General features: G+C 44.3%; 1 protein-coding gene across 5 annotated transcripts in view; it reads left to right on the forward strand.

The window, feature by feature from the left end:
• The first annotated feature begins 4,981 nt into the window (after window positions 1-4,981).
• RAPGEF2 (Rap guanine nucleotide exchange factor 2) overlaps window positions 4,982-14,902 on the forward strand; it is a 281,466-nt gene continuing 271,545 nt past the window's right edge. For 3 of the 5 annotated variants that reach the window (XM_053255201.1, XM_053255203.1, XM_053255204.1), the window contains exon 1: window positions 4,985-5,935. In XM_053255201.1, the coding sequence (XP_053111176.1) occupies window positions 5,867-5,935 (69 nt within the window). In that variant the 5' untranslated portion in view covers window positions 4,985-5,866. Of the gene's footprint in view, window positions 5,936-14,902 lie in introns of all 5 variants that reach the window. The other 2 variants (XM_053255205.1, XM_053255202.1) reach the window with 2 other exon arrangements.

Genomic DNA, 14,902 nt, shown 5'->3' on the forward strand with positions numbered 1-14,902 from the left:
AGCGTTCAAAGGGTAATAACATGCCATTAATAACTAATCTCTCAGCAGCATTAAAGAGAAAGCAATAAAACAGTCTAAAATTGTAAACAAGAAGGTTTTGATTAAAGGCACAGCAATAGTCATAATAGTGCTTTGCAATTCCATACTAGATAGGCTGGCGCTCCAACTGTATGTCAATTTAAAAAAAAAATTGCCACAAATCAGATGTGAGAAAACACAGGACAACACAGGACAACATAGAAAACATTGGAATTCAGCAATGTAACAATGTATCCAGTTGTTTGGATTGTCCATAAACAAAGGATGGGCATTGCCAGATATAGACCAGTGTGATAGTGGGCCTATGCAGTGTTCCCTCTTCAATGTGTGTGTGTGAGCGCACTCTCACACTTTTTTTGATGACCGCTCAGTTAATTTTAGATCCCACTCAGGTTTAATCGGGAAGGTCCCACTCTGAATGCATGTGGGCACACATGTCCTTGATATTTCTACCCAGAACAAAACTCATTCTGCACACAAAACAGAGAACACTGGGCCTGTGCTTGGCAAATTGAGCAAATTCTGCTCTGCCTATGTTACCTCTCAGTTGCTACCACCTTACAGCTACAAACAGCAGGTGCATAGGTCGCTGACATGACTGGTGCTTCAATGGCTGTATGCCTTGATCATGTTCTTTGGGTTAGTTATCATCAAGACTACCCACCATGTACAGTCTTTGCTTGGTTGTATCCTGTGCAAAGGCCGCCTCTCTTACCCAGCTAGTTAGGAAGCATAGGAAGCTGCCATATACCAATTCAGACCATTGGTCCATCTAGCTCAGTATTTTCTACACAGACGGGCAGTGGCTTCTCCAAGGTTGCAGGCAGGAGTCTCTCTCAGCCCTATCTTGGAGATGCCAGGGAGGGAACTTGGAACCTTCTGTATGCAGGTGCTCCTCCAAGAGCGGCCCCATCTCCTAAGGGGAATATCTTCCAGTGTTTACACGTCTCAAAAGCAACCAGGGAAGACCCTGCTAAGCAAAGGGGACAATACATGCTTGCTACCACAAGACCAGCTCTTCTCTACTACCTACGTGGCAAAACATCTCAGAAGCTTATGGGTACATAAAGGTTCAATTCTTAGGGAAATGATGGGAAACACAACCCACCCCCGCCCTTTCAGCAGTTGAGTAGGATGAAGTTGGGAGTATGGAGGAGAAGGGTGTTCACACTTTTTCCTGATTTCCATACCAGGAGACATACTGAGGCGGAGATCTGGGGTGAGTTTCTGCTAACATTGATGAGTTTTACTTGAGGCCACCTGCTTTTCATGCTTGTGCTATGTTTCTTCTATGCTGTCATTTCTTGTTTGTTCCTGGCAGCACTGGTAGATCAGGCACCCATAATCTCTCTCACAGCTGTCCCTTGCCTTCATGTCCCTAATGAACACAGGTTTCTTCCAGGAGACTTTGAAGTCAGGATTTCAGTGCTTAAAATCTTGGTTTTAGATTTGATATGAACTTTTATCACACACAATTGTGTGTGTTTTTCATTTTTCTCTGTAGCTGAGATGGAGAAACTGACCATTTTAAAAAGCAATTTTACATACACATATAAACCTTTCTCATAAGCCTTTGTTACGTTGTGTTAGTGCAGGAGTATATCCATGCGTGATTGTTATATATCCTTTTTTCATGTTAAGACTGTTTACATAACATGCTAGAGGATAAGTAGTACAAATCATTTATGGCAAGCAAATGCAGTTAATAGCCTTGCACCTTGCTTAAACTGTTGCTGCAATGAATGTAATTATTATTTAAGCACGTATTGTAAAGTGTAGTGTTATGGCAAACACAAATGAAATTATCATAAGGACTTAAGCAGTTTAGAAGTAAAGCTTATGCAATGCAAAATCAATTTCATAATTACAAGGTGTTACATTATATTAGGGTTTTTTTGCTTTCATGTGCTGATGACAAAGCAAGGACATTTGTCAGATGTGAGTGAGCTTTGAGGGAAGTGTGAATGTCAGCTTTGCCAAGGAAATGACTGTCTCCCCTATCCTTCTCCCTCAGGAATATGACTCTAGCATAGCATTAATCATATTTGGGGGGCCCTGTACCTGTTCCATAGAGTGTGTGGTTTTATCATTGATTTGCTGAATCTGTCCAAACTCAACTGTTTTTAATTGTAGACCAGATTTTGTTTTACTGACAATAGTCATGCATCTAATAGTGCAGTATTATACAGGTCTCCTCTGCAGTAAGTTCCACTGAGTTCAATTGAACTTATGACCAGCTAAGTATGCAGATACGGAGGGTCACCTTAAGTGGCACTTGGGGGAAATGCTTGACTAACAAGTAGAAGGTTGCTAGTTTGAATCCCTGCTGGTACTAAATTAGGCAGCAGCAATATAGGAAGATGCTGAAAGACATCATCTCACGTTGCGCAGGAGGAAATAGTAAACCCCTCCTGTATTCTACCAAATAAAACCACAGGGCTCTGTGGGTGCCAGGAGTAGAGATCGACTTGACAGCACATTTTACCTTTACCTTAAGTATGTAGAGGATTCCGGCCAATATGGATTTAGGTCATGACCCTGAGAACCAAACAACTAGCATGGCTACATCTGCCGTAGCACAGCAGCAAAGAGACCATCAAACCACACTACAGCCAAGAATTTACTAGGTGGCCTTGGGCAAGCTATTCTCTCTCAGCCTCCCTTCTATAATATGCTGCAATAATACTGATCTACTTTATAGGGTTATTTTAATGGTAACAGGATCATACATGAGAAATGCTTTGAACACTCCAAAGGACTCTATACATGCTAAATATTATTATTTGTTATGTTCACCCAGCATGGGATTTGGGCTTGTTTTTCAAAGAGTAGTATCCCTACATAACACATGGCAAACCACTTTAGAAGTTTGGGGTGGGGGGACAGTCAAGTTCCCCAGGGTGTGCAGAGAGCCTAAATGAGCACCATGGCTACATTAATGAATAACATTCCTGTGCTGTTGAATGCTGCATATGACTATATACATATAATACAGTTCTATAATTACATATAGAACTGCAAATTTGTAGAGCCAGAAAATCATTTCTAAAAGGAGATAACACATGTGGACATTTAGGGGCTCTACAAAAGTTGTGGGAATAACAAGTTTTATATAACTGGAATTAGATCAGATAAAGGCTGTCAGGCTAAGTTCCTGATGGTATGAAATACATGTAGTTTTGGGACACCTTAAGCAGCTAAGAATAGGTATCACCACTCCCTTGGAGGATTAGATAGTATATTCAATAGGGATGTGCACGATATTTATCGGCGCCGGCGGGGGTAGGGCTTTAAGGGCGGGGGAGAGTGTACTCACCCCCCCCGCCGCGTTTCCCCCGCCGGCGCTCTCCGAATTTGAAGCCCCTCGGGGCGGCAGCGTTCCTCCTTGCTGCCCCGTTTGCCCCCTCGGCCGGAAGTGGCCGGAAGTTCCAAGCGCGCGTGCGCCCGTCGTGCACGCGCACGCGCGCTCGGAACTTCCGGCCACTTCCGGCCGAGGGGGCAAACGGGGCGGCAAGGAGGAACGCTGCCGCCCCGAGGGGCTTCAAATTCGGAGAGCGCCGGCGGGGGAAACGCGGCGGGGGGGGGTGAGTACACTCTCCCCCGCCCTTAAAGCCCTACCCCCGCCGGCGCCGAATCACCGAATCTGCCCCGACACCCGAAACGTTTCGGCGGCCTTTTCAATGGCTGCCGAAACGTTTCGGGCACAAGCCTAATATTCAATAAAACTCTGAGGATACACTGGTATGAGAAATAATTATGGATGTTCAGTTCAATGGGCCTCTGTATAATTAAAGTTAGTGGAGACATCACATAGGCAAAATGAGGAGTGGAAACAAGAATTATACTTTGTCTTGGGTACCCCTTAGGGTATCTAACATCTCAGGTAAGTTGATATATGATTTTACTCCAGTAGGAGACTGTTTTCACGGATACTGCCCATATGTGGCTCAAACATCTAGTCCCCGAGTATGTGGATTTCCTACCGCATTGAGAATGTTTATGCTATCACTGGATTTTCGAAGATGTTCACTGCTGGTGTGGAATATTGCAATGTGACTGAAAACATCCATGTGGTATGGCAAACATCACCACAGGACCTGTTCACATACAACCCACATAGGAACACATTCCCTGTGGTGTGATTCTATGCCACTGCAATATCTGTGAAAACTGGGCTTCATGTGTGTAGGACTAATGGCACAGGTCACCATCTTCAGCCCTTAAACAGAACCCAAGTGTAGAAAGACTCATGTGATTGGCCATATTCATATGGTTCTGGTATTCAGACATACTGCAATGGCACGGGATGGTAGCAATGGGAAGCGGCTTTCACACTGATGTAGTTCCACTTGACTGGGTCCAGACGTGACAGCAGAGTATGGAGCCCCTAAATGACTTTAAGCCACTCGTGCCAGTCACAATGAGCGGCTAATGGTTTAGCATTTCCTATCCTGCTGGTGTGTGCTCGCAGGTGGAGGAATTCTCATTCTTAACGACGACAGCGGATTTATATTACGATTTAGCGATCGGATTTGGGGTTCAAAAGGTTGTCTAGAGGTGGCGCCAGAGGGTGGACATGGGAAAAGCAGCCCCCCCCCATTCCTGCACCAAAAACTATTTAAATAAGGCTGTGATGCCAAGCATGCTTACTTGAAAGCTGAGGCCATCAGAACCAACAGGACCTACTTCGGACATATATGTTAAGGATAAAAGTGTTAAGTGAATGTGAATTTATACCCTGTTTTCTCCTTCGGAAATATAATCTATGGAAGAAAGCTGCCCCTCCAGAAATGCACTGTACTATTTTCCCTTCTGGTGCAGCCACTGAGGTTGCCGACCAGCCCCCCTCCCCCCATTTTTCCCAACTCCACAAAGTTCGCATCCCTTCTGGAAAATAAGAGGCAGAATGTGGCACTGCTGCTTCCCCGACTAATCAACACGGAGTACCCAAGTGTCAGGAGAGGGAGTAAGGGAACAGATGGGCTCTGGGTCTGAACCAGGAATTCGTGTGCCTTTTGTGTACTGTCTGAGCAACAACAACCACCCCGCTGTGAGCAGCAGCAGGAGGAGGAAGGCGGCGGCGGCGGCGGCTTCTATTACGCCGAGGAGAGAGCCGAGCAAGGCGGGAGGGGCGGGAACTGGAGACGGCGGCGGCGGCGGCTCCTCCCCTTTCCCCGCCGTTGTTGCCGGTGTGGTGGTGGCCGGGCGGTGCTCCCTCCCTCTCCTCACCATGGTTGCAGCGGCACAAAGCGCGAGCGCGCGCTGGAGGCCGCTCCCGCCGTGAGCCTCGGCCGCCTGCCCAGGTGACCCCCCCACCCCGCGCCCGCGACACGCAGCCCACCAGCTTCCCCGGCTGCCCCGTCCTCCTCCCGAGGCCGGAGACTGAGCCCGAACTCGACGAGGACGCGTCGCGGCGGTGCCCTCCCGCCCGGCCGCCTAAGGGGATGCGGCGGCTGAGGAGGGGGGCGGAGGAAGAAGACAGCGACGACGACACTGCCGGGCAGCCCGGCAGCAGAGGCGGAGCCGGGAGTCGCCCCTGTCGCCGCCGCCGCCAGAACCCACGAGCCCGGCGAGAGGCCCCGGCCGGGTGGCGGCGCTGCTGAGGTCGAGGGACTCGCCTTCCCCGCCACCGGGGCACAGTCGGAGCGGTCGCTCTCCCTTGCCTAGAGCGGCAGCGGAGGACTCCTCTTCGCACCACCCGCGTTCCCTTCCGCGCCCCTTCGGGAAGGGTCCTTTCCGCCTCGGGTCCAGGAATAGGCGCTTGGGAGCTGCAGGAGGGGCGGCGGCGGCGGCGGGGCCGGGCAGCCCCGAGCAGCCAAGGGGCGAGATGGCGTCCTACGTGGATAACAACTTCCGCCAGGCGGTCATGAAAAACCCGGCCGACAGGAGCCCCCAGGTATTCCACCCACTCCCCCGCCCCGTCCACCCCCCACCCCGTCATTGCTTCTACTGCTTCCCCCTGAAGCTCTGTTTTTTCTCCGCTGGGTTCTCCTCGCCCTCTTCTGTTCTTCATACTTTCCCACAATTTTTCTTCCTCTTTCCAGTCTCAATTTAGGTAATGTGCTCCTCCTGTGTCCCTGTCGAAAGGCGAGCCCGAGCGACCATAGAGACATCTCGCTCGCTCGCCCCCCACTTGGCCTACACAGAAGGCCCCTTCCTTCGTCTGCAGCGTCCCTTGATTCAGCCCCGTAATGCCCTTTAGCCACATCTCTGTCCACCCAGTCGGGGGGGGATGGGTTGAGTAGTGAAGGGGGGGGGGATAGACTACACGTGTATATAGGCAGGTTGGTTGTGAGTCCAAGTGAAAATATCCAGATTCATTTCGAGGGGCGGAAAAAGGTGAAGAGGAATTTTAATTTGGCAAAGGCCATTCAGCTTATAATTGCATTATTTGGCTTTTGAAAAGTGTGCGTGTCGCACACAAAGCAAAAACAATCCGACTGCTTTGGTTCCCACCTCTTATCTACACATGTCTTCATCAGCTAATCTGCCGCTTTCTGATATCTCTAATCCCTCTTCTGTTTACGGGGAGAAAAGCTGCTCTCATTCATTCACTACCAACACTAGGTTTTCCTTCCCCTATTTCGACCAGCAATTTTACCCATAGAGAGGTGGGTGCACTAAGATTGATGCTTGATTTAGTGTTTTACTCTTCTCCATTACTGAACAACTGAACACTCATCTTGCTAGTTAGACAGCTAGAACCTTATTTTGCAAGGAGGTGGTACAGTTTGAAATCAAATGCCCCTGCCGGTTTAGGGATTGGATTTCTGCTGCTTTAGTTTCTGAGTTATTTAAAAGATTTACTTCACTAAATAAGCATGGTATAGCCCTTATTAAACTGTTAGGGCGCAATATCTTGCAGATCTGTTTAAGGGTTTAGAGTTCTGCATTGACTAAACCAAGGGTCATTGTATTGCTTGGTGTATCAGCTTGTGAATAGTGCAATAAACCGGTCTCTTTCCATGCGATACAGTATTAATACTGCTCCTGCAAAGTGTTGCCATTGATTAATTTGGGACATACAGCATTTATGTCCACAGTTTCTGACATATTTTATATTTTGTATTCTTATTGCGAATTAGTCTCTTCATTTTCTATAACAGAAAAAGTATCTCTTTTCATTTCTGCTTTTTATTCACTATTTTTGTCATATTTTACCATTCCATAATGTTTGTCAATGTTTCTGGCAAATGCATGTTTTTCAAAAGTGTAATGAAATGGGATAAGTAGTATTTTTATATCCACCTGCACATTTCAGCGTTGGCTTGCTTCTATGGAATGTCAGAGTTGGCCCAGTGTCTTTATGTTATATAGGATACCCCTTTTAACGTTGTGTAAAACTGAACACATTCCCCTTTCATTGAAATCGTGGCTGTAGGAGCTGTTGTTTCTGACCATTTAGAAATAGATAAGCTTTTTACTTATCCCTCTATCAAGCTTTAGCTAAATAGCTAATACTTCATTGAGTAAATTTGCTTGTTGGAGTTAGTGCCATCTGTCGCATGCTGAGTCTAGAGGGTTTGTACTGCTTGTTTGCAAAACTTGGTTTTAATAAGAGATGCTGTTTTTAATGCTGTGGTCCCTTGTAACTTTGAGCTCATTTCAGCAAAAATGTGAACTACCAAAATTGCGAAGTGTAATTAACCGATTTGGAAACTGCTCATTCAGAAGCCCTTGACAGTTGACAAGTTACTTTGGTGACTTGTTTTGCAAGTCACCAAATATGCAGTGCACGTAATCATCATTTCTTGTTTTGGTCATTATGCAATGCACATTGCAGGTGTAAGAATCAAATCACACACACATTTATTTTTCTTATATGAATATTATTACTGATCTTTGCTGACTTGTTCTAGTGGTGCTAAATTCTTATGTCCTTGCTTGACCCTTTTCCTCCAGCAATATTTACTTAATTATTCAGGTAATAAAGAGACACAGTTTTGTTAGCTGGAATGGATTCTCTTTGTAAATGGGTAGTACAGTCTGGGTTAAATTGAATTTTTAGTAATGGACATGAATTAGAAAAGGCAAGGCAAGGCTCATGTAATCATTGGCAATAAGATCGTCTGAGTAGTTCTGAGCATCTGTCATTGTGTACTGTCCATCAGGCAAGACTGTGAGTGACAAAATGTGTTCTTTGCCAAAGAAAGTGAACTGTTAAACTTTCCTGTCTTGGTGCCAGTCTTGAGAGAGAGAGAGAGAGGTGACGCAGTGAAGAAATTAGCTTCAGTGCAGAGATGGGGCCAACATAAGAAACGGCTCAGAAAGCTAAATCCAGAACACCGGGACTGCATTAGCACTGCAACCGTTAAGTATCTGCAGACCTAAAACTACTGTAGCAACATATTTTAAAACATACTTTAGATCAGTGAAGTCACAGTGTCCCAAAAGTTTAGTGAAATAAAATCAGGCTGAGAAAATGCACTTAGCAATGAAGTGGGACTATTATTGCCTATTTTTGACAATTGCATAGAGCGAAATACTGTATATTACTTGAGCTATATTTTCCAGTAATGTGTGATTTCAGTGGCTACTTCATTATTAAAGGAAGTTGAATATTAAAATACCTTGGACAAAATATTATCTGTTATATTCCTATTGAATCTCTGCTGTTCCAATAAAATGTATTGACGTGCTCTTAAAGGTTACATACTTTGCTGCTTCCAATTTTAGTATATGTGCTGCTGAAGCGAGCTTGTTAGAATATTTTATTATGTCTTAAGGCAGCTAGTGTAGTTCTTTTATTTGTGTGTGTGTGTGTGTGTGAGAGAGAGAGAGAGAGAGAGAGAATCAAGCTGGAGAGATATCTTAGTGTGGCAGTTTCTCAGTGATTGTACAGGAAAATCTGTATATTTCAGTGAATAGTGGATACAAATTGAGCAATCTTGTTAGTGGTTCAGCTAGCTGCATCAGTGAATGTATGGTGTGGATGGGGAGGCCCTACCATTGTACCACTGCAGCGTCACAAACAATATCAGGCCAGGAATCAGGTTCATGGACAAGATGTGACAGAGCAAGGAAGGCAAAAAGAGTGGAAGGTATTTTTTACTAAGAGGTGTGGGTATATAATAAAGCATTCCTGGCTTGGATAGTGTTTTTATTGTGTGTCCTTGACACGAGGCTGGTCTCCTGTGTTGGATCTTGCTTCAGTGAACATTTCCCCCACTTAAGCATCCACATTTTATCCCTGATTGTAATATTGCAAACTTAAGATCCACAGTAGGAACTTTATTAACTAATTAATTTAATTTAATTTATTTAATTACGTCTATAAACCGCCCCATCCAGAGGCTCTGGGCGGTGTACAACAACTTTTAAAAAGTCATAAAACCCACAATTCAAACACAATGCTAAAATCAATACAAAAAAAAAAATCAAAAACAATTAAAACCATTTTAAACCAATTAAAATACTTTTAAAAAACAACAATACTTTGCAAGCCTTGGAAGGCCAGGTCAAACAAATAGGTTTGTAGGGCTCTCTTAAAGGCCTGCAGCGAGCCTAAACTGCCGATATCTGCTGGGAGTGCATTCCATAGACCAGGAGCAGTTACATGAGTCCTCCTATAAGCTTAAGAGAGCCCCACTTCTCCTTTTTCCCTTATTTGCCTGTAGGCAGTGTGACAGAGGACTGGGTGATCTGTGCACACCCCCCCCCCCGCCGCTTCTACATCCAGTTCTGCCATCTGACTCAGTGCACTGAGTGGTTGTGGTGGTGGCTGTGGAGCTAGAGGAAATATGGAAGGCGTGCACATACCTACCATTCCCTACTAATGGCCCAATGTGGGGAGTGGGGATGGAGGGTTTTATTTAGCCTGTGAGAGAGCTCTGTACGCAGTTGCTACATCTGTTCTAGACTGGATCATGCCCATAATGAGCCCCTGGTGGCGCAGTGGTAAAACTGCTGCCCTGTAACCAGAAGGTTACAAGTTCGATCTTGACCAGGGGCTCAAGGTTGACTCAGCCTTCCATCCTTCCGAGGTCGGTAAAATGAGTACCCAGAATGTTGGGGGGCAATATGCTAAATCATTGTAAACTGCTTAGAGAGCTTCCAGCTATAGAGCGGTATATAAATGTAAGTGCTATTGCTATTGCTATAATGTATTTGGTGTAGCTAGTAACATTGGGAAGCCATTGTTGAAGCACCTAGTGCTGAAAATAGCTATGAAATAACGTGACCTTATCAATTCTTTTTTAACTTTAAATTCTTTTAGGTGTCTGACGGTTTTTGTTAAATTGCAACATCTGTCAGACTGCATATTTTATATAAGTGTGCATTTATACTAGGGCAGACCCTGGTGCAACCTTTTTGCATGTTGTAAGTAGGGATGTGTAAGAATCATGATTCATTCACTGATATGAAAGGGGAGGTGGGAAACCTTTAAAAGTGGGAGCAGGTCCGTACTTGCTTCTCCGCTGCTTGCTGTAGGAGGAAGCTGCGGTGTTGTGGTCCCCAGCACCCATTGCACGGGCCCGCAGCAGCCTTGCGCTGCAGCGGCATGCTGCACTGCCTGGCTGCTGTGCAAGGGGTGCTGGGGTGTGTGAAACCACAGGCTCCTGCTAACTGAGCAAGAAGAACATTTCAAAGTGAATCTCTTTCTTTAGCGGGGAGAGAGCAACTGGCCCTATCCATCCCCAGTACAGCGTTCCTCCAGTGCCTGTTGCTGGTGTCTCTCTTTTATGTTTCTTCTGTAGATTGTGAGCCCTTTAGGGACAGGCAGCCAGTGTGTACATACACACTTTGGGAACTTTTGTTGAAAAGTGGTATATAAATATTTGTTGTCTTCCTATTCCTTTCAAATCAGTGTACAAATCACGATTTGTGCACATCCCTAGATGTAGGTTAGTACACAAAAGCATGGAAATCAGTAATGAAAGCTGAAATGAAATCTGAAATCCAAATGGTCAGAGAGCTGGTTTGTTACCATTACGTAGCCAAATATTCTCTTACATAATCAGTTTGATAGTTTTGTGCTGTCAGTAGACTCTGTTTTAAGATTTGCCCACCACATTTAAAACATAAATCTGAATCCTCCAAAATTTAAGGTAGTGATACTAGTTTCTATACAATTATAGCCTAATTCTTTGTCTGTGTACTGGGAAATAAATCCTACTGGCTGACATCGAAATTAATGTTTCAGGTTCGCAATAGGCTATTTCCAACCCCCTCCTTCTGCAGACCTCTATGCCCTGGAAACTTTAGGAACCTGGGACATATTTTTAGGAGGCATGGAGGACTATAGAAGGAAGGGAATTGATGAAAATCTCACCTCCTCCGTTGCACATGTACTACATTAGGCTGGATGTTTGCTGCTATTTTCACTGGAACACACTGCCATGTATGTATGCATAAGATTGCATCTTTAGTGACCTAATATCCTCATAATAAATTAATATATTTTGTAAAATATATATTTCACAAAAGTGTGTGAATTATAGGATTCATGTTCAGATGGTCAAAAAAAGTTGGTTTGGTATCATATAAGAACCAAGGCCTATCTAATCCAGCCTCCTGTTTCCCACAGTGGTCCACCAGATGCCTCTGAGAAGCCCACAGGCAAGAGGTGAAGGCATGCCCTCTCTTCTGCTGCGGCTCCCCTGTAACTAGTATTTAGAGGCCACCTCTGAGTCTGGAGATGTCCTATGGCCATGAGATTAGTAGCCATTGATAGACCTGCCCATGAATTTGTCTAAGCCCCTTTTAAAGCCATCCAATCTAGTGGCCATCACCACATCCTGTGGCAGAGAATTCCATAGATTCCATGTGCTGTGTGAAAAAGATAATTCCATAGATTCCATGTGCTGTGTGAAAAAGTACTTTCTTTTGATGGTCCTAAATTGCCTGGTTCTGAATAGTTCTGAAACATTGTTTTAATGATACTATGCTTTGCTTGTTCTTGGCAGATTACTGTATTTTCTGTTGAATTAAAATCAGACTTTTTAAGCACTCCAGTACATCCAGTGCATCTTGGTCACAGTACATCACCCTGTACTGTGACCAAAATGTGCAGGGTGAAGGTGAAGAAGGGTTATTGTTGGTTAGTAGATGGTCATTACTTGATTAGCATGTAGTTGTCCACATTGAGATGTTTATCATGGACTTGGTTAGTCTCCTAGATACTTTTGATATGTGACCGTGGGAGGGTGTTTGTCATAATGTATACTTTGAGTCTTTAAATGATATTGAAGCATCCAAGGCTTCTTTCAATATATTTGAACAGTTCAAATGAGTAAGGCAGGAATTGTGTAGATTCAGTTTGGGGATGCTCTGCTGTTAGACTCAGCAGAGTCTCCGTAGCTTTCAAACTTGCAGAATTAAAACTCATTTCATGCAAGAAACTAATTGGCACAAATGTTCAAGCTACAAATATTTCTCAGGGTTTTGAAACACTGATCTCTTTGTTTCATCTGTTTCATCATACCTGCTAATTTCAGCCTAGGAAAATGAAGAATTTATGTTTGCAGGGGGTATTTCCCATTTTAGGTATACATGAACTTGAGTCACACAAGTACAGAAATAAAATGTGCTGTTAATAAACAAGGCATATATAGAGAATCCTGGGTTCTAGACATGGTTTTGATCCTTTTCAGCATGAAAAGCTTACATTGTGGGTGAATCCCGCTTTGAAGATTGCTTGTACATCTTTTTATTGGGCTAATTGGGCCTCCTGCAATGTCATTACGTTAGACCAAATGATATTTTCTGAAGCTGTCTTTAAATCTTTTGACACTTTGAGAGCTGAGTTTGATATATCTTCAAATTCTAGCTGGCAGTTTATCCAGCTAAATCATTTATTGTCATGGCTCTTTGGTCCTGATTCGATTGCAGCTTCTAAAATTCCATCTTTGTTATTAGATTTGGAACATTTATTAGATGCACCTTACTTATTAGATGCAGCTAACCTTGCTCTGTCAGAAACTTAAAGACATTGCTAAGATTGATATCGATTATATCCAAGATTTTTGGAATAATGACCCTGAATACCCTATTTTAATAAATCAATGTTCGGTTGCATTGGAGGCAATGGAACATGCCTTTTTAGATCTTAAAATGTGGCTGATGCAGTAGAAACATTTATTCTGTGTCTATTGGACACCTCAGATAATGTTTAATAAGGATTGGTTGCAGACTGGTAGGTGTTGGAGGTGTAATTTGTACATGCCGGAGATGTAATTTGTAGGTTTTGGAGGGTACACTTTACACATATGGTTAGGGTCCTGTCCAGTTATTGCACCATTTTGTTTTGAAATTAATAAGGTGGTTAATATGACATCACAGTTATCATTGTTGATTAAGGATGTTCATGTTTTGTTGGGGTATGTTCCCAGCAGTGTGCTCTCTAATTCTTTTTCATCTGTGTTTGGAATGAGTTTTGTTCTGGGCGTAAGTATCAAAGCAGTGTGCGCACATGCATTCAGAGTGGGACCTTCCTGATTAAACCTGAGCGGGATCTAAAATTAACTGAGCTGACATTAGAATACATGTGTGCTCACATGCATGCCTTAGAGGGAACTAGGGATGGGCCCGGACTGGTCCGGAGGCCATTCTAAAGGCCTCCGGACTGGTCCGGACCTGGCCAGTTCGGTTTGGGTGGGGGGGTTCCTTTAAGGGCGGGGGAGGGTTTACTTACTCCTCTCGCCACTTTCCCCCCTCCAGCGCGCGTATTCTATGTAGTAATTGGGGTGGCAGGATACCTCCCTGCCGCCCCTTCTCCCGCTTGAGTGCAAAAGGCTGCATGGAGCCTTTTGCGCACGCGCACGTTGCGCATGCACTTCACGTCTCCGCGACATGCGTGTGTGTGCACTCAAGCGGGAAAAGGGGCGGCAGGGAGGTATCCTGCCACCCCAATTACTACATAGAATACGCGCGCTGGAGGGGGGAAAGCAGCGGGAGGGGTAAGTAAACCCTCCCCCACCCTTAAAGGAACCCCCCACACAGTGCCGGACAGCAGCTTTGCGGTTCCGTGCACACTCCTAGAGGGAACACTGATCCCCAGCATATGGAATTTAGCACTACATTGAGAACTATGGATTCTTTGTGCTCGGGGTGTTGCCAAAAGGATTATAATGCAAAACTGGAGGGAGAAATTGACTCCTGAATTACAACTGTGTATTACTGATATGTGGTGTTTGTCAGCATTTGAACCTTTTTTTCGTCAGCAAAGTAAAAAGGAATTCTTAGCATTTGGTTAACTTTAATGAACTATTCGTGCTTTGAAATATTAGTCAAACATCCTTGAAGAAGGTGGTTTAAAAAAACAAAAACACGCCTCCCTTCCTCTCCCCTGCATTGGTTGTATCCAGTTATGTTAAGCTGTGTTAAGGGATCTCCCTCCCACCCTTTGTTCAAGTTATATTTACAGGTATCATTATCATCCTTGATTATGTCTATATCTTGTAACCTTATTGCAATAAAGAGAAAAAAACAGAATAGAAAGGATCTGAAGAGTAATAATACATTGTGTGATGACAAGACAGTAACAATTTGCTGGTTGTGGTACTATGCTAAAGTACACTACCATACCTTGTGGCTTCAGATGGTATCTTCTCTCTTGTTGTGATACTTTTAAAATACGTTTTCAGCAGTTGTCTGAGGTCCTCCTTAATCATGGGTTTTGCGCCAGTCATGCCTCAAGAAGACAGGAAGTAGAATTTCAAAGCAGAAGTTCGTATCCGGTAGTTAGGTGGGAGGTGCCAACCCCCCCAGTTCCTTGCCTCAAGGAACAGCTACTCTAGAGATTTCTGATCAGTCCCTATCTCAGGTGAGTTATTCCTTCCTCCTACTCTCCTCTCTGGGAAGGGAGTAGTATTTCTCTTTATTTTCTTTAAAAAGCTCAAACACCCTCACCCCAAGGTATAGG

The sequence above is a fragment of the Hemicordylus capensis genome, chromosome 5, assembly GCF_027244095.1.
Source record: "Hemicordylus capensis ecotype Gifberg chromosome 5, rHemCap1.1.pri, whole genome shotgun sequence".
Classification (NCBI taxonomy): Eukaryota; Metazoa; Chordata; class Lepidosauria; order Squamata; family Cordylidae; genus Hemicordylus; species Hemicordylus capensis.